Source organism: Ambystoma mexicanum, chromosome 9, assembly GCF_040938575.1.
Source record: "Ambystoma mexicanum isolate Mex_15411 chromosome 9, UKY_AmexF1_1, whole genome shotgun sequence".
Taxonomy (NCBI): Eukaryota; Metazoa; Chordata; class Amphibia; order Caudata; family Ambystomatidae; genus Ambystoma; species Ambystoma mexicanum.
In genome coordinates this window covers 1,044,664,673-1,044,687,745 of record NC_090931.1, presented here as the reverse complement: position 1 = coordinate 1,044,687,745, position 23,073 = coordinate 1,044,664,673, and the positions used below count along the sequence as shown (strand labels likewise).

Sequence of the window (23,073 nt, the reverse complement as noted above, 5' to 3'; positions counted from 1 at the left end):
ACTGGTAAGAGGAGTGATTTGCCAAGAGGAGAGCAGACTCCATGAACACCTAGGTTGTGAGTAGTTGACTGGGGGAAATAAAATAAATGAAGGGGAGAACAATGTGTGGGTGGGTGGAGCAGGAAATCATCTGTTAGAATGGTTAAGGCGAAGCACGTGAGGGAACACCTGAGAAACAGTATAACAATGACACAAAAAAATCAAATGACTGTTTTAATGGTGGGAAGAGAGATGGTATTTATACAAAGAGAGTATGAAGGATGGAGCTTTGCAGAAACACCACTGTGAAGCAGCAGTGATGAAGAAATTCTTAGTATATGCAAGATCTGTGATCAGTGTACCAAAAATACTAATAGTAGATGAATAAAGAACTGCATGGTCCACCTTATCAAGAGGTGTCCTGATCAAAACGAATAAAGAGGGACGATTGCTTTGCAGGATACAGGTGAACATTGGTGGAGCTGAAAGTTGGTAAAATGGAGAGGAACAGTCCCAGTTGAGTGTGGTGCAGAAACCAGATTTGAAGAGCGGCAAGAGGAGCATTATCTTCCAAATAATTGTAAGCCGAAAATAGCCTCCACATTCCAGATGGGGAGGGGGGGGAGAAATCAGAGCACCAGGACAATAATTGGAAGAGGACTGCTCACCAGATGTTTTCTTGTAGGACCACATGGGGTGTTAAAGGAAGATGTAACACCAGAGAACAGAGGGATGAAAAAGATAGGCTATACCAGAGAAATAAGAGTCGAAGGGAGGCATGCACAGGAAACATGTTAGGATTAACCTGTTGCAGCAAGGAAGACTGGTTCTTAAAGAGAAATGAGATAAGGTCACTGCAGAAGAGCTATACTAATGGGGATGATCAGTCTTGGAAGTTATGACGCAAATTGCGCTGCAGGAGACGAATTGAAGGATCCGGAGAGAGGGAGACAGTTCTGAGAGGAAAAAGGCATTACAGATGAGCAAGTAAGCGATTGATAGTAAAGCTATTTTACATGCAAGATTAAGATCATAGGAAGCAATAAGAGGACATGGTGATGCGATCAGCTGAGGAACAAGCATACCATCTATAATGTTCAAGTTTGCGAAGGTGCCTGTGATCTGCATTTCAAAGAAGGCAGTAAGGCAGGGTTGAAATTTGTGTGAGGGGGTAAAAGTAGGAGGATACAGAATCCAGGACTGAGGAGGAGAATAACATTTGAAGAGAAGATCAAAAGGAGGAGGGGGAGAATGGAGTTGGACCATGGAAGAGAAAGATGCGTCAATACACCGGAGAAGACATTGTGACGAATCGGGGGAATTTGTCCCTTCTCCCCAAGCACCTTCCCCCGGTGGCAGTTAGAGAGGGGAGCCTGTTATGCAATACCCTCCCTAGGGGTAGGGAAAAGTGGGACCTCACCAGGATGGAGCCAATGACTCCCGTTACCAGGAGGCACTCCCCAGAGACATGTAAAATAACACCTTTAAGAACTGTCAAGAAAAGGTCAATGTGTTATTGCCATAACAAAATAGAAAATATCCTGTTAAACTCCAATTCCATGAGGACGTATGAAGGAGAATCCACCAGAGAAAAAGAAAGGGGGACCCCATTTGGACCAGAGGACCAAGTAACAATGCAGAAACAGTGCCGATACCAACTCGGTACTAGCTGTTGACTGAGATGCCAGACCCCCATCCAAGATGACTAGAGAGAAGAGAGTCTTGTGAAAGGACAGGACACTCCAGATTAGGAGGAGGGGATCAATGAATGTAAACCCTGAGGATGTTGTCTCCAAGAACGGAAGATAGTGGGGATAACGGAAGACCCGAGGAAGTGAACACCATTGTTATTGGAACACTCATGTCAGTCAAGAGAGAAGACCTAGCAAGAGTGAGAATCATCATTGGACTGCTCGTACTGTTTTGTCCAGACAGAATTATTGTGCAGCCAGTACAAAGAGAAGTGAAACATTTTCTGGGGATGACCGGTTCGTAATCTATTGAAAAGTGGCTGAAGGATAAGTGCACTCGCCTCAGACGAAACCCTCCTGTTATTGAGTTGTTACAATTAGTGGTAGGGTCAGATGGGTTGGAGTTGGACCATTTAATTTCAAGACATTCACCGACTACTGGAGAGCACCGTGGCTATTTTAATTAAATTTCGATACCTTGTAGAGTAGGAAAAAACCGGCTTTATTCCTTTTCTTTAATAAACCTACCAGTGAACTGTCTAATTGATATGATATGGTATTTGTAACGCGCCTATATACATGTGCTTCATTGGAATTGGTTTACTGTTAAGGATTTCATTCGGGCAACACACACCATGGTCTCAGCCTAGTATGTAGCGCACAACTGAGATGTCTTTTTCTTTATTGTATACAAATCGTATCACGCCCCCTTTTTCAAATACCCTGGGTCACAAAGGACCATGAATCAGGCCGGTTGGTGAAAATACAATATTTATTTTTAAAATTCAAAGAAATCATACAATATGGGGCAGCAATCACCAATGGGATAATACAATGAAAATGTAAGCAATGCACTAATATGAACGTTTTCCTAGAAGCACAAGTAAATGGGAGCACTTCTAGAATTAGGATAGGTAGCAACCAAGTTAGGATTTCCCCCTGCAATGTTCCCTCAACCCACAATTAATAACATTGTGAGTGGAATGAAAGAAGCAGCAGGTAGTCGGGGAATAAGAGGCAGTAAACCTAATCCAAATCCTTCCCTCATAAAATAAGAAGTGATTTTAAACCCTTTGCAAAGGCCTAAAATAACACTCAATTTCAACAAATAATGAATTAATGTATGGTTAAGTTAAAATATACATATGTTGTATCACGATAGCATGTATGTCACATCACTGGCAATCGCAAAGCAATGGATCAGCAAAAGGCATACAAGTGGAAAGTTTAGAACATGCTGCAGCCAAATGACCCGTTGGAGAACTTGCAATTGACCGAATTCACGTTTAAAATGCCATAAATGGTTTCTATGAAAAACAGGTGAAATACTCTGGTTTGCTATATATCACAGGGACAAGACAACAGTGAAAGCAGTTCTCTAGCTAATACACTGGTTGAGATATGCGAGATAGAAAAGGGGTCGATTTGAGTAAGATGAAGCCATGGAATAGGAACGTATCAGTTGAGACAAGAACAGGTTTACTTTAAACTAGACTATTCAGACTACACCGCCAAAGAGGGACGCAGTAAGATCCAAGGTTGATTTGCAAATTCAACCTTATAAACCCAGCGTCAACCCTAAGCAGAAACTAGTCTGATCACTCAAAATATGACTAGGGGCTTAGGATTTACACAAGACAAAATTAATAAAGGGATGGAGCTAGCACTTTAGAAAGTCGAGGACAGGCACACGGCTAACTAACAGGTTCAACACGTTACCAGGGTATAAATGGGATTGCTTAGAGAGTGTAATACAGACAAAATGGTCAAGAGGCGGTAGACTATGGGTTATGGGATGCGGGATACTAGCAGTCCACTTTTGAATCTGGTATTTTGGACAGTTAGCGGGGTCTGGCAACCATACGGCGGGCGCACCTTTACAGAAAACAGCTGGGCAGTTCTGGTCACTGGATACTAAAGGTCAGCGGGAATGCATGTAGTGGGCAGCAAGCCGGTCCTGATTTCAGGATGCAAAAGCTACCACCGCTTTCCCCTTTTTGTTAATGGGATGTTGGTGGGTTTTTCTGGATCAATGGCCTTGCTGGAGTAGGAATCCGCTTTGTTTGGGTTTTGCAGTGGGCTCTGGAGTAGGGTCAGCAATGCGCTGGCCATGTAGGAAAAATCTTGAATCAGCAAGATGAATGGAGATCCGGAACGCAGTGCAGGAATTCAGGCGAGAGTGTCTGGAGCTCTGTCAATCACTCTTCTGAGCATGGTGACCTCACAGAATTATTGGTGGGCAGAACTGAGCTAGGCCTACCTCCAAGAAGCGGTTAGGACAATCAATGTTGGTTGCCTACTCGAAGTCGTCCAGTTTATGAGGTTGCTTTTTATCAGGTAAAAAGCCATCACACAGTCCTCTTTGCCAAAAATCAGTCGTAACCTAATTCACACATTTTATACATTTGTGGCACTTTAACAAATCACATGGGCAGATTACCTATTGTATGTAGAGCATAGCAGTCCAATCCTCACGGTTGTGGGACCTTGTTTCGCCCTTCTACCAGTTTTTCCACGCATTTCAGTGATAATTATATTACTTAAAATTCTATAACTTTATACATGGGTGTGGATTATCATTAGGCATGCAAGTATTAAAATTCACAAGGGCATCATGGATACTTTCCTTGTAATACCCAATTCTCTGCCATTTCTATTCCCCATGTGTCCGTGAAGTCTGACGTCTTAAATGAAAGCCCATAAAATAACATTTAAATTGTTCAAATTTTTACAAAGTCCTGTGGCAAAGAAAAGTCTTACAAGTTTTATTTATAGATCTATATTATCTACTATACTATCTCCTATAACGTCAGTGTCTCGCATTATCTGCAGAGCACATTCAAGTCCTAAATCCAAGTGACCTTCCATCTCCGCTGAACTTCCCGTGCACTAACAAATGTTGGAGGAAAGGCCATATATCCCGCTCCCCTGCACCATTCATGTACACTCTCCCTCTTCCAGCGCCGCGCACAGCCAGCCCCATCACCTCTGTCAGCTCAGCGCAACTCCTGTTCTCACGGAAATGCAGCTATTAATTTTTGCGCGTATCGAGCCATGCCAAAATGTGCTCACCCAAGAATGTTGAGACCAAGGCCTGCTCCAACCTTAGTGCCCCATCCATCTCTGCTAACCAACTCATGCCATCTCCACCCCCTCCCTGCAAGGCCACGGTCCTCTGAACCCATGCCCCCTATTCCCTCTGAATGCATATGGTCACCGGACCCTACCCCCGCACCACCTCCAATTCACCTACCATATACCTATTTTAGAGTGGCCATATAGTTTGATAACACTAACACCTATCCCCCCTATGCTTTAAATCGTAAGACTCTAAAGGCCACAAATCCAAGATCTCCCCTTCTGATGAGGCATCCGAAAGGAACGACCACTAACACATGCCCCATAAAAATATAGGTCAGAATGCACCCATTTAACACCAACAGCCACCTTTCATGAAGTGTTTTGCTTAGTCATTGGTTCTTGCATGCCGTTATCTAGCTTGTGTCTCATTCCCTAGTGGGACGTGTATTTATTCTGTCTATTTGGACATGTGCATGCTAAGGCAACTGCAGACCCTGCAGTTGCTTTCATGTTGATATCCATCTGCCCCTTCCGTGCCCTGATCAGTGAAGGACCCACAAGAGCTGGCCAAAAGCAGGAAGGGGTAAAACACAGTTGCACTGTATGGCATGCTCCAACAGGCTTATTGCAAAAAAATTGGACAGAGGATACATTTGAAAAGACAATTTGGACACTTAATACTTTTAATAGCTTTTAATAGCTTTGAAATTAAAGTTCAATAGATTTCCATTGGTCATATACAATGTACAAACATTGTGGAAAATGCACACCACTGCTAATCCTTTATACCGAGAAGTCAACTGGTAAACGAGTTCCACTTTTGGTTGACAGGGCTCGTTTGCAATGTTTTGTGGCAATGTATATGTCCTAGGAACAAAATCAGGATTCCATGAGTATGCATGGCCAACACAGTCAAAGTGAGATCTTTCACAAAATCGAACTCCGTTTCCTGCTATATCGGCTTGGCAACCCATTTTTTTGGCTTAGTTTTGAAAAGGCCATTGTGTAATGAAGCATTCCAAAGTTTCCTGCCGTTCTCAATTGTTCTCTGCCTAGATTCTCGTTATGCGCTAATACGGCTAGTAATGTTTGAGATTGCATACCGTCTATGCCGAAATGCAACCTCTTGGGCTTGAAAGTTAGGCACATATTGTGGAACACCCCCAAATCTCCAGTGTGACAGAACTGAGTCCCTCCAGGTCTCTTGAAATAGTTTTATGTTATGTTATGTTGGCATTTATATAGCGCCTTCTAGATCATTAGTATGACCTCAAAGCGCTGGTAGGTTCAACGCCCTCGGGAACTGCAGTTCAAGTCAGTAGCGGGAGAGAGAGTCTTATGGTGCGTGGGTGCACCAGATATGTGTGCAGCTGGTGTAGTTGTTGAATGATAGCTGCTTCCTAGCGATGGGTGTGGTGCTGAAGATATCAGTTGGATGTGTGCAGTCTGGTGGGTGGACACCCATACTGGGTTCTGGCTGCGTTATGCTAGCCGAAATGTTCTTCAGCTAGCTGTTTATTAGGGCGATGAGGTGATCGTGGGGTTGTTTGTATGTGAACAGCTAGGCCGAATTATCGGGGGTATAGCTGTGTTCTAGATGAATGATGGTGTATAGAAGAGCGTAGTAGTGTGATATGGTGGTTTATCAGTAAAATGCCTGAGACCAGGCACGTGAGCAGGACAGTGGGGGACGTACATAGAGACATACATATTTAAAGCGACAGGATAGATATGGGGATACAGATATATATGGGGATACAGGTACATATGGGATACAGATATTTGGTAACATGGCACATAGGTGTTGCATCAGTGGCATCCGCATCATTGGTCATTCCCACACCATCCGTCACATCTGCACCGTTCGTACCATCTGCACTGTCCGTAGCGCCCATAGCCTCCGAACCGTCTGACATCCGCCACATTACACTGATTTTGAGCTTAATCTAGCAGTATTATGAAAGAGCCATTTCCCATGAACTGCCAGTTCTAGGCTGAAGTCTCCATTTCTTTATCAACTGAATGGGAAAGATGCATATTGCATTTTAAACCAAAATAATCCTTTTAAAAAAAATCATATCTGAGAAGCTTTTAGAAACGTGAAACTGATTGCAAAGGTCAGAGTGGTTTTGGTTCCGTGTTGTGGTCTAAAACCTGATTGTGCAAGGTCTAGGAGGTTGTTGCATACTCCCCTGCGCAGGTGGATGAGAATATTTCTTTGAGGATTGCGGCAGGGCAGGGATCAAAGGTTGGAGCCATATGGTTTCAGAGCAGAGAAAAGGTCTAGAAATTCATCCCTCGAGATTGGTGTGAACGAGTCGAAGGTTGGTGGGGTTGTTGCTGTGGCGGGGGTGGGGGGAGACTGGTGACGAAGTGCAGATGGATTGTGTGGCCGGGACAGGCGGGCCAGTTTGTTGTTGAGAGAAGTTGTTCTGTCGAGAGCAGTGGTGTAGAAATGGGGGAGGGGGGTGGGAAGAGAGGAGAGGGAGAAATTGGGCAGATGTACAGGTTGTTTGATGACTTTGGAAATTTGTGGAATTCCTTGCTGCGGTTTTCACAGTGAGAATTGTAGTGGGCTTTTTTTTGCTTTCCGGATTTCGGCTTTGTAGAGGCTGAGGCTGAGGGTGGATCGACTCGGGTTGGTTTTAACTTTCCACCATTTGCGTTTGGGGGATTTATACAGTTGTCTTGCAAGCTTCAGTTCTGGTGTAAACCATCTGGGATAAGGAGCGGGATTAGTGATATATTGAGCCAGGATTCGATGGTTAAGGCTTCATTACGTGGGATGGTTGAGGGAGGTCTTTGAAGCAGGGCTTCGGCTAGGTTAGGGAGGATCTTTAGTTTCTTCCAGCAATTGCAGCGGATGGGGGCAGCTGGTTAAAGTATGGGCATGGGAGCAGGTGAGCAAATGGTGAAGGGAACAATGAAGTGATCGGACCAGATGATGAGTATAGGGGGGTTAGATGTATTCGGTCGTGGGAACTAAAGATGGCATCAAGGGTGTGTCCTTTAGAGTGAGTTGGGCCGTTCATGTGAAGGCGAAGGTTAAGCACATCTAGGCAGTCGATCAGTGAGTAGGTCATGGGGTTGGTGGGAATGTCAAGCCAGATATTGAAGTCCCCTTGAAGGCTGAGGGCGGGTGGTTTATTTGGATGGTGGCTATAGAATCACAGAGGTTGCTTCAGAAATGTCTGTCATAGCCGGGGGGGTCTGTCGATGATTAGGAAGCTGTGGGAGAACATCAGGGGAGGGATAGTTTGACGAGAAGCGACTTGCAAGGGGGAGTGATTGGCAGTCTGAGGCAGAGAAGTGTGACGTGAAAACGACTGCTATTCCACCTCCTCTAGAGGCTCTGAGTGGGTAGTCTGGGGGGAAGGCGTCATTGGCAATATGGGCAAAGTCGTCTGAGAACCAGGTTTCCCTGATAAAGGCTAGGTCTGGATTGTTTGAGGCGAGGAGGTCAAAGATGCTGTGGGCATTAAAAAGGATGCATCTTACTTCAGAATGGGGGTTGTGGTGGTGGGGTGAATTGGGTGACTGGGTGGGGAGGGTGGTGGGGGTGGGAGCGGTATCTCGGAGGTAAAAGATGCAGACCGGTCGATGGTAGTTGGTAAGAGTAGGTGGGCGGAGGAGGGTGTGGGGAGGATGGAGATGGACGTGTGTGTGTGTGTGTGTGTGTGTGGTCAGTTGGGCAGAGGGATTTGGGGCTGCGGATTCAAGGGTGAATCATATGGGGTTAGGGATTCTAGGGGTGTTTGGCGAGAAGGCAAGGGTGAGGGAGTGGGAGTAGGTGGTGATGGTGGGGGGTGAGAGATTGATGGGGTGGGTCGAGGTAGGGGGGGGGGGGGCGAGGAGTAGTGGGAGATTGAAGGGGACCAGGCCCGTTTTCTTTTTTCCAGGGGTTTCATCGCAGTTGGGGGTGTGTGTGAGAGGGTAGGGGGGGGTTGGAGGGCCATGGAGATGCAGCCACTGGTCTTGCCAGGGCGATCGTGCAGTTATTGGGGAAGGGATGTGGTGGGTAGTGGGAGTCGATGGGAGGAAAGGGCAGGGGGTCGTGGGGGTTGGAGGATGGATCTGGGAGGATGGGTGGCCGGTTCAGTGGTGGGGTGGGCTCTGGGGAAAAGGGGTGTGTGCTGGGGGGGTGGGGTGAAAGGGATGGGAGGAACTGGGGTCTGATGGTTGGCACACCATCGGGCTCCTCTGGCTTGGGATTGGATAGGGGGTGGGATGGTTTGGGATGGGAGGGGGAAGGAATTAAGGGGAGGGGTTAGGGAGGTATGTCAGAGTGAGGCTCTCACCCTGGACCTAGCTGTGCGGGATGGACTCGTGGTGTGGGCAGAATTAGTCTTGGTTGTGATATTAAGAAGTGGAGTTTGACGCAGTGGATTCACTGTACTGTGAAATTAATGGGGTAGACTCAATATCGCTTGACCCCTATATGTAGCTGCACAATTCAATACAGAAAACCTTAGTGGACGCTTTCAGTTGTAGGATTCAACGCGGATTATGTTGGGCACACTTTCTAATTTTAAGCTTCAACGCCGTGGCGTTAACAGGGCGCACTTGATGTTGTTGGGGACATAATCTAGATGCACGACTCGGCACAGTGATGCAATCGGGGTACACTCAATGTTGTTGGGCACGCTTTCCAAATTCACACAGTTACGATGGAAGTTTCAGCACAGAGTGACTTCTAAGATCAAACTTTAACACAGTGACGCTATTGGGCACACAATGTTTTTAGGGAAGTAATCTAGATGCAAGATTCAACAGGGATGCTGTTGGGGCACGTTGAGTGTTGTTGAGCACGCTTTCTAAAGTCGAGCTTGAACACCGTGATGCTATTAGGGCAGACTCGATGATATTGGGCGCACTTTCTAAATTCAAACTTTAGCACAATCTAGATGCAAGAGTCAACACAGTGACTCTAGTGGGGTACAAATAAAATGGCTTGATATGTAGCTGTATGATTTAATACAGTAGAACTGTTAAGTAACAATGGTAGGGATTTCTGGATTGAAGTAATTGCTTCAGTCCTCACCCTTGTCAGTCTTACTTTACTTGGTTGGTGCTGGTCAGGTTACTGGCTCCTTGCTTCTCCTGCGGATACCTGCAGATACGATCTGTCGCTGCCTCTGCAGGAGCTGCCCTCTGCCTCGGGCCCTTCGCCTGTGGGCTTCGCTAGGAGAGTCTGATAGGACCAGAGGTCTGACCAATGAGGATAGAGTGGGCGGAACTGGGAGGCGGGAGGAAGGGCAACCAGGAAGTGGGTGCGGGGACAGAGTGCAGAGCACAGCAAGGGAATTGGGGGCCTGGTGGCGATGAAGTTACAATTTAGGGGCACAAGCAACGCTCAACAGTAGGGCACACATCAATACTCGCGGAGCCTCTGCGGTAAAAACGCAATCTTCTCAAGAGCTTTGTGTGGAGGTGAAGATGGAACCAACCACTTCTTGAGTTCCTGTTCCTCCGATAAAAGTCCATGTGCACATTGGTGAACATGTTGGTTTTCTGTCCATGAGTGGATGTTGGAACAGTGGTGCATTGAGCACCATTTTTCAAGTAGAATTTGCACAGACCAATCGCAAGTTCTGAAGCTCCACCAAAGATGGTTGCTGAAAGACTGGGACCACTGTAAAATATTGCCAGAACCTTTTTTATTTATTTATTTATTTTTTAGAAAAAAAAATGTATTGCTTGATTTGGCAACGTGCCATAAATCAAATTGGTGAATGTCTGGAACTGCTCTCGCATGGTCTTGGCTATTGAAACATGTCTGTCAGTGACTGAGGTCTATTTGCATTCCCCTTGATTGAAGATAGTTTCTCCATGGCCACTGAGGATTTTATTTATTATTTACATTGCTCTATGGGGAAATCTTTTTGGCAAGCAGCATCTTTGGTTTAATTTGTCTGTCTTTTCCTTCTGGACCTCTAGGAGATGGGTTGTAAAACATGTTCAATGAAAAAGAAAGTAATCTAAAATGAACTTCTGCTTTTACTCCTCATGAATAGGTGTGTCCTATACTAAATGAGTATACGGTCTGACTTCCCTAGAACTACTGTTAGGTATTCTGAAGAAGGTTTTAGGCTCTGGTCTGTGTACGTTCAAGCATTGTGGTGTGTTATGTGTTTGACTCTGACCAGTTCTTGCCCAAGACATGACTTGGCCTACTTGTATTTATAATCCACCTTTATTTTGTATGATACTTCTGGTTGTAAGTTTTTCTATTGAATCCTTGGTGTGATACAGGTGTAATACAGGTTCAGTGTATCTTCCTACAGCCCTCTCTCCCTCCCAAGGTAAGCCTGGCTGCTCTGTCTACGCTGCCATATAGTCGGGTCGTACAGCCGCCTACTAGGAGTGGAGTCTTGTACTGTCTCAGTTGAATGGTTTTACTAATCTCACAGAGAGCACCCTCCGGTGGCTACGCTGGTGGTGTTTTTTTCCCCTTGTGTAAAATGGTTCCACTGGGTGTGCTCGATTTGACCTGGCTGGTTTCATTTTAACCCACTCATCCATTCATCAAATGGAGGTTGTAGTCGTAGCCTCTCAGACCTAAGCAGTCGCATTATTTTCAGTTGTCCCTTTAGTATGAGAGAGTAGGTGGCGATCTTTGGTCAGTGGATGTGTTCTGAGACTGGGGTATGCAGATGCTTGTCAGGGACAGTGTGGATTCATTCCTCTTTGCGGGCAACCTTTCCAGAGTGTGTGTGTGTGTGTTTGGCGAGTGGGTCTGGCGTTGGCAGATCACCCCTCTGCTTGAATTGTCTGGGGTGTGATTGGGTCCTGTGTTCACTCACTGGTTCCTGAGGAGAATAAAAGCATACTCCCTTGCCTACTCGCCTTGTTTACATGTGGATAGCCAAACATGCACTATTTGAGGCCTGCTGCTCGAGGAAGGATGAAGGCTCTGCACCGGCACCTTTCACACACCAGAGAATCCGGTGGTGAAGCACTGACTCTCCAAAGAAGACCAGAAGGAACCCACAGAAGCACCCCTTCCCCTGATCTGGTGGGGACAACTGGATCACAGCTCCTGCTTGAAGGCATCCTCTCGCTGATCCGCTTGACTGTGCCTGCATCGCCGGACCAAGACGCGAAGGACACTGAAGATTTTAAGCCAAACCGATCTTGAGAAGATTTATCACAGGATCTCAGACAAGCACCAGGTACGCTTGCTTGGGAAGCGCCAGAGGTTGTGTTGCCTTGAATCCTCTGACAGCACCACTGAACTTGCCTCCTAGTCCTTATGTGGCTGGCTCTTTGGAGTTCTTCCAGCTCTATCATACGCTCCTCCTTGTGTCTCAAAGATCATCCGATCTCCAAAGCTGGATCCTGTGTGAGAGGACGAAAGTGGTTCAGAGGCCCCCAGGGCGTAATGGATGGGTGTTGCTCAGTGTGACTTTGTTAAATTGTCACATTTGCTGTTGTGATTAAAATAAATATATGTTTTTATTTGAGATGCATAAATAATAAATACACGTTTTGCATGTCTATTCCTGCCTCAAGCCTGTTGTCCTTATATGGGGACAGAACATGGTTTTCGATTCTGCTGGCATTCTTGCTTGCCACCCATAATGCGCTCTTTAAAATTGAGCAATTGCTTTATATGTGAAAATAGTGCCTCAGCGTTTCTTCATGCATCCAAAGGTTTTCAGAGCCCCCATGCACAAAGGGAGTTAATGGCGCGTTTATGAATATAACAGACACAAATGATGGCAAACAAGAGTACAAATGATGACTGGGGGATCAATGTCTTAAGTTGCAAGCTACTAGCCAGCTACATATTCATACTCTTCGTCCCGTCACCTTTCCTCCATACTGCATGGGCGTCCCTTCCAAGGGATGTGTGACAGAACCTTTCACCAGAAAAAACCTTCTTCCCCTTTAAATTTAGAGGCGCGCAGGGGTGCGGCCCTGGGAACATGCGCTGCCCGGACCCCACCCACTGGTGCCACACCCCAGTCCCCTTTTCCGCGTCGACTGGAACGGGCCAAATTCACAAGTGCTCCTGGGTTTGGGTTTGGCCATGTAATTCTACGTGCGGATACTTCTGTCTTTTTGTCCTTTTTTAGTCAGGTACTCGGTCCTCCCAGGCGCATGTCGACTTCCAACAGGGTTCATTAGGTGTACATCCTGCGAGGGACTTTTCCCGACTTCGGACCGCCCTGCCCTCTGCCTTCGTTGCCTTGGCCTCGACCACAGCTGGCAAGCATGTACCGCCTGCAATGCGCTTTCTTCAAGGTCTCTGAAGAACTGATTAGCCAGGTGGAGGGACCTCTTCCGGAGGTCGCCTCCAGAGGACCTGAAGGACTTCGTCAAACATTGATCCAGGCCCAAGGTAGGGCCACTCTTTTCCAGCATGTCCCGCAAAGGAGAATCCTTTCCACGGACTCACCCGCACGGGTGTAACATCTCCGGTTCTCGTACAAGCACGAATACCGAGGCTAATCTAGCTACCGGCCGACAGGGTCAGTGGATCCTCCTGGTGTCAGTGCAGAGGGGCCGGAAGGTTCTTTTACTGGGTCTTCACCCGAGGCATTTCCGAGGGGGTGCCTGTACGCGGCACTACCGGCAGCTCCGCTGAGGGCGACCAGTCTCGATCTGAAGTGCAGGGCAGGCCTCATGATCCACACTCGAGAGTCCTCGGTGAGGCTGGGCCCAGTGAGCCAAGCAACACGACGCAGGCACGTGGAGGGCAGCTTGACAAAATGGCCACTGTGCCAGACATCATGGGCGCCATTCAGATACCAGGAAGGGAGTAGGTGGAGGAACAAGTCAAGGTGGGACTGGTGTCAACCGGGTACGTGGCCTACAGCCTATCCTTCACATGCGCAGGGCAGGTTCCTGCTGTGTCGGTATGGGCAGGGCATGCAACGGCTCCAGCAGCCGCCTGCTATCCTGTCAATATCGCCTATCACCCCTCCGGCCTGTGAGGACAGGTTCTTTGAAAGGTTCCTCAGGCTCATGAAATCTCCTCTCATGGGGGGTCATCCTCAGGGATACCATCACGGATGTGCTCCCACCAATGGCTCTGGCGCCGCCCCAGTGCAGGTGCCGCAGGCCCCAGTACAGCCCCAGCTGAACACCCCCCGCCCCCCAACCGATGGTGCAGGCGCTTTCGTACTAGCCTCCTGTCGCCACACCCCAGCCTTTCTCCCAGCACCCCTCAGCCAGTGCCGATCAACCAGACCGCCAGGTGGACAAAGACGAGGAGGAGGACCTCGACACACCACCGTCATCCAAACCCTTCCATGAACTTCTTGCAGGGCTGGCAGAGTACTTGGGCCTTCCTCAACCCGAGGTCGAGCAACCAGCAGAAGGGGTCCTCGCCGAAGTCCTCATGTTGCGTCCCGCAGCTAGAATGGGGATCCCGGTGCAGAAGGGTGTGGTTGCCTTGGCCAAAAATGGGCTGGCTTAAGCCCCACTCGGTAAGTTGACGCCTGGACGCCAAGTACAGGCAGATGGAGGGGGGGGGATAAGCTCTTGCTATAGGCCCATCCTCAGCCACACTCCTCGGTGATTGCTGCAGCATCACTCTACTCCAAGCCTCAGCCGTCCTCGGCCTCCTCGTCAGCGCACTGCTAGGCAAGGAGGAGATTATCTTGGAGGCATACGGAAAGAAGCTTTATTCCAACGCGTCTCTGCATCTTGGTCAAGTCAACGCGGATGCCACGCTGGCAGCCGTTAACCAGAGGCTTTGGCGGGAAATTGTGGACTTCCTCCCAGAGCTTCGGGTGCAGAGCCAGTCACGATTCAAGGCGGGACTGGTGGAGGCCTAATTGTGGGCCAAGACGACCTGGAGTCCACTGTGGCCCACATTGACACCGCTGGCCGGGCCATCTGCGTTGTCATGGACATAAGAAGAACTGCCTGGCTCTGTGCTACTAAATTCAACCTGGATGTCCAGGAATGCATTTTAGACCTGTCATTCGAGTTGGGGCGGGGGGGGGACCTCTTTCACTCCACCACAGACGAGGAGCTAAGAAAAATGGCAAAGTCTTTATCCATCCTTACAAAGGCCCCACCCACGTACACCCAGTCACAGCAGCGCTCTGACAAGGGGGCGTACATAGGGAGGGTTCCAAGGCTTCCAAGAGCAGAGGTCCAGGCAGCCAGACTGTTCGCCGACCCAACATCGGTGCAAGCAACGAAAAAGGGCGGGGTGGCGGGGAGTAAGGCCATTTTCCAGCACCCCCACCCCCCTCCTGCAAAAGGCTGAGGCAAAGAAGGCCTGACACACCCCTCTGGGTCCATGTGCCTCCAGTGGAGGCAGGCTTGCTCTCCATGCACATTTCTGGCGCCAGAATTTTGCTGGCTCCTCTCTGTAGTATCCACGGGGTACCTATCCCTGCCTTTCCTTCCTCTTCCCCCTCCACTCCCACAGGTTGCGACAGCAACTCTTTTGGCGGAGATCCGGTTGCTCGTCAAGAGCCAGGCAGTGGAGGAACTCCCAGCGAGGCTTGGGCTTCTACTCCAGGATTTTCACCATTCAGACAAAAAGAACCAGGCGGGCCTGTGAATTGTGCTGGACCTTTCCACCCTCAACCTCTCCCTACCTCTACAAAAATTCAATGTGGTTACGCCAGCTCTAATATTGTGCAAGGGAACCTGGATGTGCTCCCTGGATCTGAAGGACTCGTTCCTACACATCCCGATTTGGCAGCCTCATCGTTCTTTTCTACTATTCCGAATCATGGGCTACCATTTCCAATACAAGATGCTTCCCTTCGGCCTCAACTCGGCCCCCAGGGTCTTTACCAGCCTGATGAATACAGTGGCGGCCCTCCTTAGGGCCACCACATCTACCCGTACCTTGACAACTGGCTAGCCAGGGCAACATCCCCGGAAGTGGTGCAACACACTTCCCACGCTATTATGAACACACTGCACAATCTGGGCTTTTTGCTCAATCTCAAGAAGTCACAGCTGCAGCCTTCGCAGAGTGTGACTTTCTTGGGGCTCATCTGGGACACATGCTCCGAGTTTTTCCTTCAGAGGACAAGATCACTGCCATCAGGAGGGCCACTGCTCACTTTCTCAGCAGAGACATTGGCCTGGTGGTACCAGCACCTACTGGGTCTCATGGCAGCGGTTCTATAGGCCGTCCCCCACATGAGACTCAGGATGAGGAGGCTACAGCGGCACTTTGGATCATCATGGAACCAGGAGCGGGGCTCTCAAGCGGAGATGATCAATGTTCCTCTTTCTCGTCACCCAGTGGTCTAGGGACTGCAACCTGTGGACGGGCAAGCCTTTCCGGCAAACTACCCTACAGGTCACAATCACTACGGACTCCTCTCTCGAGGGATGGGGGAGGGTACACCCTGGACAACCACTGTGTTCATGGCATCTGGACCCGGCAGGAGTACCACATCAATTGGCTGAAACTAAAGGCCATCTAGCTAGTGTTCAGAGCCTTCCTTCCGGTGATCGGAGGCAAGGTCATCCTTATTTAGGGACATATATCGACCAGCATGTTCTATGTCAACAAGCAGGGAGGTACCAGATCCCCTCCACTGTGCAGGCTCGTAGTCCGCATGTGGGAATGGACCCTGGAGAACATCTACCTCGGGGCCGTTCACCTTCTGGGGGAAACCAGCCTGGAGGCGGACAGGCTCTGCAGATTACAAGTGGCAACTTAATGACTTTGTGCTGCAGGAGATCTTCAGCAGATGGGGACACCCCCAGGTAGACCTCTTTGCCTCCTGGGACAACAAGAAGTGCAGTTCGTGTCCTGGCAGGGACAGGGCCCCGGCTCCCTGGGCGACACGTTTCAGATTCACTGGAATGGCATGACGGCATACGCCGTCCCTTCCACACCGCTGATCCACAGGGTGATGTGCAAGATCATGGAGTCTCGCCACCTCAGCGTCATTCCGATAGCTCCATGGTGGCCAGCCAGGCCATGGTTCTCTGAGCTGCTCAGCCTCTGAGAGACCCACTGCCCTTGCTAGTCAGCCTTACTTCGGCTCGCACAGTCAGTTAAAGCCAGACACTAGTTGCCTCAGAGCCCTATACTACTTTTCACAAGGATACATTAGTCCTGCGGACACACCCAGCATTCCTACATAAGGTGCTGTCCGCTTTCCATCTAAACAAAGAGATGGTGCTGCCTACGTTTCTGCTGAACCTAAAAAGGAGACTCCGAGTTCTGCACTCTCGATGTCGGGCGTGCCGTAAAATTGTCCTTGGACAGGACCAAGGGCTTCTGCAAATCGGACGCACTGTTAAGTCACCTTCGTCGGATCAATACCGGGGTATCGGGCATCCAAGGCCTCTATAGCCCGATAGATGGTCTCTGCCATCAAAGAAACATACGTGGGACATCGTAAGCCACTTCCCTCAACATGCACGCCCACGCAGTCAAAGCCAAGGCAACAGTCCTCGCATTCCAGCGGCATGTCCCATGGCAAGTCATAAGCAGGGAGGCCACCTGGGCCACCCCTTCGGCTTTCTGCAAGCATTACTGTTTGGACACCGGCTCTAGATCAGACGCAGCTTTTGGACAGGCGGTTCTTGGAAACATGTTTGCTTAAGCAGGGTCTCCTCTCCACCCTGGGGCTACACTTGGTTGTAATCGCCCATGCAGTATGGAGGAAAGGGGACGGGACGTAAGAGTAATTATAAGTTACTCACCGTAGTGACTAATGTACTCTTAGTCCCCTTTCCTCCATATGTCCCACAGATCCCACCCCCCCTAATAAAACGGGTGTCATTAGGCAAGGTTAATCCATTGTCGACGAGTCTATGGGGACCGAGGTGTGGCGCCGGAGGGCGGTGTCAGGGCAGTGCATGCTCCCAGGGCTGCACCCCCACGTGCGTTCTAAATTTAAAGGGGAAGGCTTTTTCTGGTGAAAAAGGTTGTCCCCCGTCCCTTGGAAGCGACGCCCATGCAGTATGGCGGAAAGGGAGAGTATGTTAGTCACTACAGTGAGTAACGCATACTTTCACCACCTAAATTCTACACCTGCATCCAGAACACCACTTGTTACTTGCTAAGAGTTAATGACTAGTGCACATTTTTAGCCCTGAAGTATCCCGCCTTTCCTGCACCCATAAATGTAGCCATACAGTAATATAGCAAGCACTCCCTGTTCATAACCCTTTTTGAAGGGTCCTTGTGAGAGATGATTGAACAATCCACATATATACAAGCGTTATATCCCACCGATTGTCCAGCATGTTACGGCTGGCAACATGTGTACCCCCCCTCACGCCCCTCCCACAAACTATTCTGGCAGATTCGTGTGCTATCCACCAACCTTTACATACTCCGTTTTAAATATCCCTTTCTGGGGGGGCACTTAGAATAGTTTGGGCCTCACCATCAGTTATGGTCCTGAAAACCTTGTTAACTGTTTTACTGGCACAGGCCTGGTGCTGCTCATGCTACATGCCACTAAAGCTATATTATCTAGAAGCGAATGATCGATCAATGGGTTTCATTTTTTTAACAAAGCAGGCTTCCGCTTATTTTGGTTGGAATGTTAAGCTGTATGTATTGGGTGAGTGCATTTAGTTATCTGTGTTGCTTTTTTGCTTTCTCTTCCGTAGCTCTGATTTTAAAATCTGACACTTGTTTCCTTTTGATTAGTATGCTGGCTACAGTGCAGCACAGATGTCTGGAATGCAGATGCAAATGGGGCAGGCAATGTCTGGTGCAGTACAAGGTGTACCTCATGGTACATACGCGGGATATCCATATTCAGCAGGTGATCCTATGTGGAGTTACTTCACTGCAGTAGCAGGGCAAGTAAGTTTCTGAATGTCCATTAATTGTCACATTTGTATTTTTATTTTATTAAATAGTTTATATATTTCTGAGACTTGTTCATCTGCTTAGAATTGCATGCTTGGCATCGTCCGCCATCTAGTGGCTGGTGCAGAATATTGAGAGACTTGTTTTCGCACTGTTGTCAACATGGCGTGTCTGTGTAATACTGATAAACATTGCAAATAACACTTTGCATTGCAGGGAAGGGAAAACGAAGGGGATAAAAACATCAAAAGAAATGGGGCCTTAGCCCCTCGGACCGCCAAGCCTTTGGCGAGGGATCTCATATAACAGTTTGTTCGTGTTGCGCCCACTTGCGTGGCGTTGCTCAGTCCACCTAGTATGTATTGCTTGTGCCGCCTCGTCGGGTGCTTAGCTGGCCTCCCATCTTTGCCATGTTTTGCTTGCTTTTTGCGGGCATCCCCTTGCTGCGTAAACTCTGCGTTCCATTGCCGCGCAGATGTCTGTGACCAATTGGTTGTAGCTGGGTGTTCTCTTGATTCCCCATAGCTGTGCAATATTCCTTCTAAGTACCGCTGTACGGTCGACCAGAGCAGTTTCTCGTATCGAGACAGATCACACTCATTGGAGATCCCCAGTAGGAGTTGTTTTGGTGCCCTTTGTATTATTTTGCCCATGACTGGACAGTTTATCGCAGCATTTCTGCCAGAGCTGTTGTATGTTGTTGCATTCCCATATGATATGGAAGAAGGTTCCTTCCTCGCGCTTGCAGCGTAGGCATCGCAAGTCCGAAGCCCTGCCCCATCGGAACAGTGCCACTCTCGGATAGTAGGTGCGGTGCAGGATCTTGAGTTGGACCAGCCTGAGCTATGCTATTCTTTACTAATGATGTCGCCAGTGGTCGGCGACCCTGCACCGATGTATCATACAAGCGCCAGTATTCAATGGACGAGTCGGTTTTGATGGCTTATCGACTTCCCTGATCAGGCTTTGGACTACACTGGGCCTCGGCCTATACAGTAGGGAGAGCGGGGCTCACACTTACAGAATGCCTCCATTTAGCTTCCCCTATTCTACTCCTTGTCTTAGCTGTTTTATCTTGGAAAAGGCTTTTTAAAATTCTTCCCATTTTGCAACCGCAGGTTTCTGTGGAAAGATGCGCCCGTTTATAATCATTATCTTCCACGTGATCATTGGGAAACAGTGGGAGTAGTCCATACTCTTTAGACCAAAGACCGTAAAGGATAGAAGTTTGGAACTGGGCAGGCGGAGGCGTCATCTAACTACACCGCTGGCACAGAGGAGTCAGATTAAGAGGACTACAGCATCTCGGCCTTCAGTGACGCTGAGGAAACGTTGAGGGAGCCAGATAACTCCTGCATACTCGTCCCCAGCTCCAAAGGGCAGGCCTCACGGGCAGCTTTGGAGACAATCGCGGGCGACGCACGCACTCGCATGCACACAAGTAACCCCAGCTTGGCCAAAACGCCAAAAAGTGGGTTTGTGTTATTCAACACTCCTGTTTATTACAAGTGTGTCTACAGTTAATAAGGCCTCTGCGTCCACAGGTAAGTCTTCAACATATGTCCCACAATCCAAACAACCGTCAAGCGCTATTAGTACCGTGCCTAAATCTTTGTTTTCAGCTCTATTCACGCATTACTGGCGTATGCATCTAAACAAACGCAATCCCCAAAATAGCTGCTGAAGCACTCGAAGGCTGTTTCTTCAAGCCCCATTTATACCTGTCACCTGCCCATTGTCACAGGGTCTTCATGGGAAGTCCCACGCCCTCAATCCAGAAGAGGTAGTTTTTCCTTTAAAGGAAACTCTTGTTACAGGCACTTGGATGAAGAGCGCTTTGAAACCACTATGGACAAGGTAACCTCTTTTGTAGATTTTCTGGGGAAATATCCCATCGAGCAAAAGTATATATGACAAGGGGGAGGGTGAACTTCCAGCCAAGGTGCCTAGGGTGTATGAGGACCGTTGGTCATCACATTAGATGAAGATAGTTAAGACGATTCTTTAGATCAGGATCAACCACAGTTTGATTTGGATGACCCAGATCAATACTCTATTCAATCTCCAGAAGAGCCGGTAGCAAATTCGCTCATTGGTGATCGGCTTCTTTTTAATGAGTTGTTAGAGAGAGCAATGGAGCACTTTAAAATGAAAACTCAGAGGAGGGCACTGATTTAGTGGATAACTTTAAAAAAAATCTGTGTCAATGTATATCTTTTTTATTGCAGTTTGTTAAAAACCGCATCACACCATCGTTGGCTACTCCCTTTTAACTAAAGCTGTAAACCCTTGCATATAGAAGAGGTTTAAACCAGCTCCAACAGACCCATTATACATCAGTGGCCATGTAAAACCAGATTCACTTGTAGTAACAACCACAAGTAAGAGGGCAGATAAACCACATGCTGTGCGTATAGTCCGAAATAAAATAATAATTTGGCATTTATATAGCGCTACGAACCCTCAGGTATCTGAGCGCTGCTTATTATTACCCACGGTGTGTGGTGCTCATTTATCGACCTCGGAAGGATGAAACGCTGAGTTTGGCGCTGCCGGGATTCGAACCTGCGTTCGCAGGCTCTGCACTGATGTCAAAGCGAGCGCTCTACTCGCTGTGCCACTTGAAGATGCAATACTCTGCGAATGCCACTAGATGTCGAAGATCGAAAGGGGATGTCGACACAGGCTTGACTGTAACACTATCCCCAATGTGAGGTGTGTACCCAAAATCCCTCACGCATCGACGTCCCTCCGATTGTTTTCCTGCCAACCTAGTTGGTTGCCTATGCGGAGCTCACGAGTTTTATATTGTCCCCACGACCTACGGTTGTCTAGTCTCCAATCTTCTCGACTGCCTTGTGGGTTTCCTGCCACTGAAGACATCTACACTTAATTGGCAACTGTTGACTGCGTGTCCTTGGCCTGCTGGCCTGCTGGCCAGGCCCTTACAGTAGGGAGAGTGGGGCCCTAGGTCCATTCTTCTTTAAGAATGGATTTCCTTTACCCATCTCTTTCTCTACTTGGTCTGGCTGCGACTACCCTCTGCTATGGAGAGGACACACTTTAAATTTTGCCCGCCGCGAGTTTCCTTGGTAGGACACCCATCGCCGCTGCACGGTGTCTTTGAGACCATGACGAGCGCGCATGGAAGCTCTTTCGACCGAAAACATGAGACAGGCGGACTAAACGGTGGGCGGCCTGTGCTATGCAGGCCGAAAGCCTGTTCCCCATCCCCCGCCGCCCCGTTGGCACCGCTTCGGACGACGAGGAATCAGTCAGCAGCTTTGGCTCTGAATTGGAAGCCATTATCCTCTCAGTTGAGCCTACAGGCTCCCAAGTGCCTGGCCCCAACACAGGCCACCGGCTCTGTTATGCAGAGTTCAGAACAAGGGCACGCATGCACCATGGATACCAAAACTCGCAATCCCTAAGGCCTCTTAGACGGAGTCGTCGAAGAAGCGCACCACACACACAGGGCCACCGAAAATGTCACTGTTGGGGATCGGCACCCTCCACGCAACCGCCTTTGCGGCATGCGACTGGGTATTGATCTGGAATGGGCGTTAATCCTAAAAAAGCATACCGTCGTTGACACACCGTCCAAAGGCGCATGGGCGTGTCAAGAACTTTGATTTCTGCAAAAGCCTTGCGGCTATCATTTTGTCAGCCACAGAGCACAAGGGCACACCCTCTCGTCGAGAGGAGTATTCTGAGGCCCTCCCAGCCTCTCTTGAAGGCCTTTATTAGGAAAATCTCCTCCAGACCCTTCGGCCTCTTCCTATGGACTAGACAGATTTGAACAATATATGGACAAAATGCGCAATTTACTGAGATTTCTGATGGGTACGTTACACAAGTCCCAGGGAAGAGGACTTCTGCCCCATTCCCTACAGACTGCCGAAATTCCCCATCTCTGCACAGGGACACCAGGAGGATATCTTGGATGTCCCTGAGACCCAACACAAGAGCATACCTATGAGGACAGTAATCCCTTTGCACAAGACACAGCTGATCAGGACCCAGACTGGGATCAAGATAGCCAAGGGCCCTGATTCCCCTGCCTATCACCTACATACCCCTGACCCGGACAGCATCTGTCTAGATCCCCCTTGTTTGCCTCAGAGGGATTTGTCACCTGCTGACACAGCAGTTGTCCAATGTGTTTTTTTTTATTTTTTTTTAAATTTTTTATAAAGAGCAGCCAATAGTTTCCAGAGGCAGCTCTGGACTCGCACTTTGAGGATATCCTCAAGGAGAAGCATACAACAGCCATCCCCCTTACTGAACTCTATAGAGGCGCCTGGCCCCTTCCTTACTGTCACTGTCTCACACAGTCGCCCATCACCATCCGACCCACTAGACATCAGGGGTCATGCTACATGGGACTCCCTGGTGGTTACTACCACTTGAAAAAAGCGGGGGGGGGGGGGGTTTCCACTGTCCTCGACGGAAGCCCCTCCGGACAAACACTGGAAAAAAAGGTCTGCCCTGGGAAAATGGGTCACCGCCTCTGCAGCCTACTCTACTGGGATCACAAACCATACCCCGCTCCTGGCA

At 48.7% G+C, this 23,073-nt stretch overlaps 1 protein-coding gene across 2 annotated transcripts in view; it reads left to right on the top strand.

Moving 5' to 3' along the window:
* The window catches only part of GCA (grancalcin), a 295,328-nt gene that overhangs the window by 21,776 nt on the left and 250,479 nt on the right, over positions 1 to 23,073 (top strand). For both annotated transcript variants that reach the window (XM_069616320.1, XM_069616319.1), the window contains exon 2: positions 18,352 to 18,510. In XM_069616320.1, coding sequence (XP_069472421.1) covers positions 18,352 to 18,510 — 159 coding nt within the window. The remainder of the gene's footprint in view (positions 1 to 18,351; positions 18,511 to 23,073) is intronic.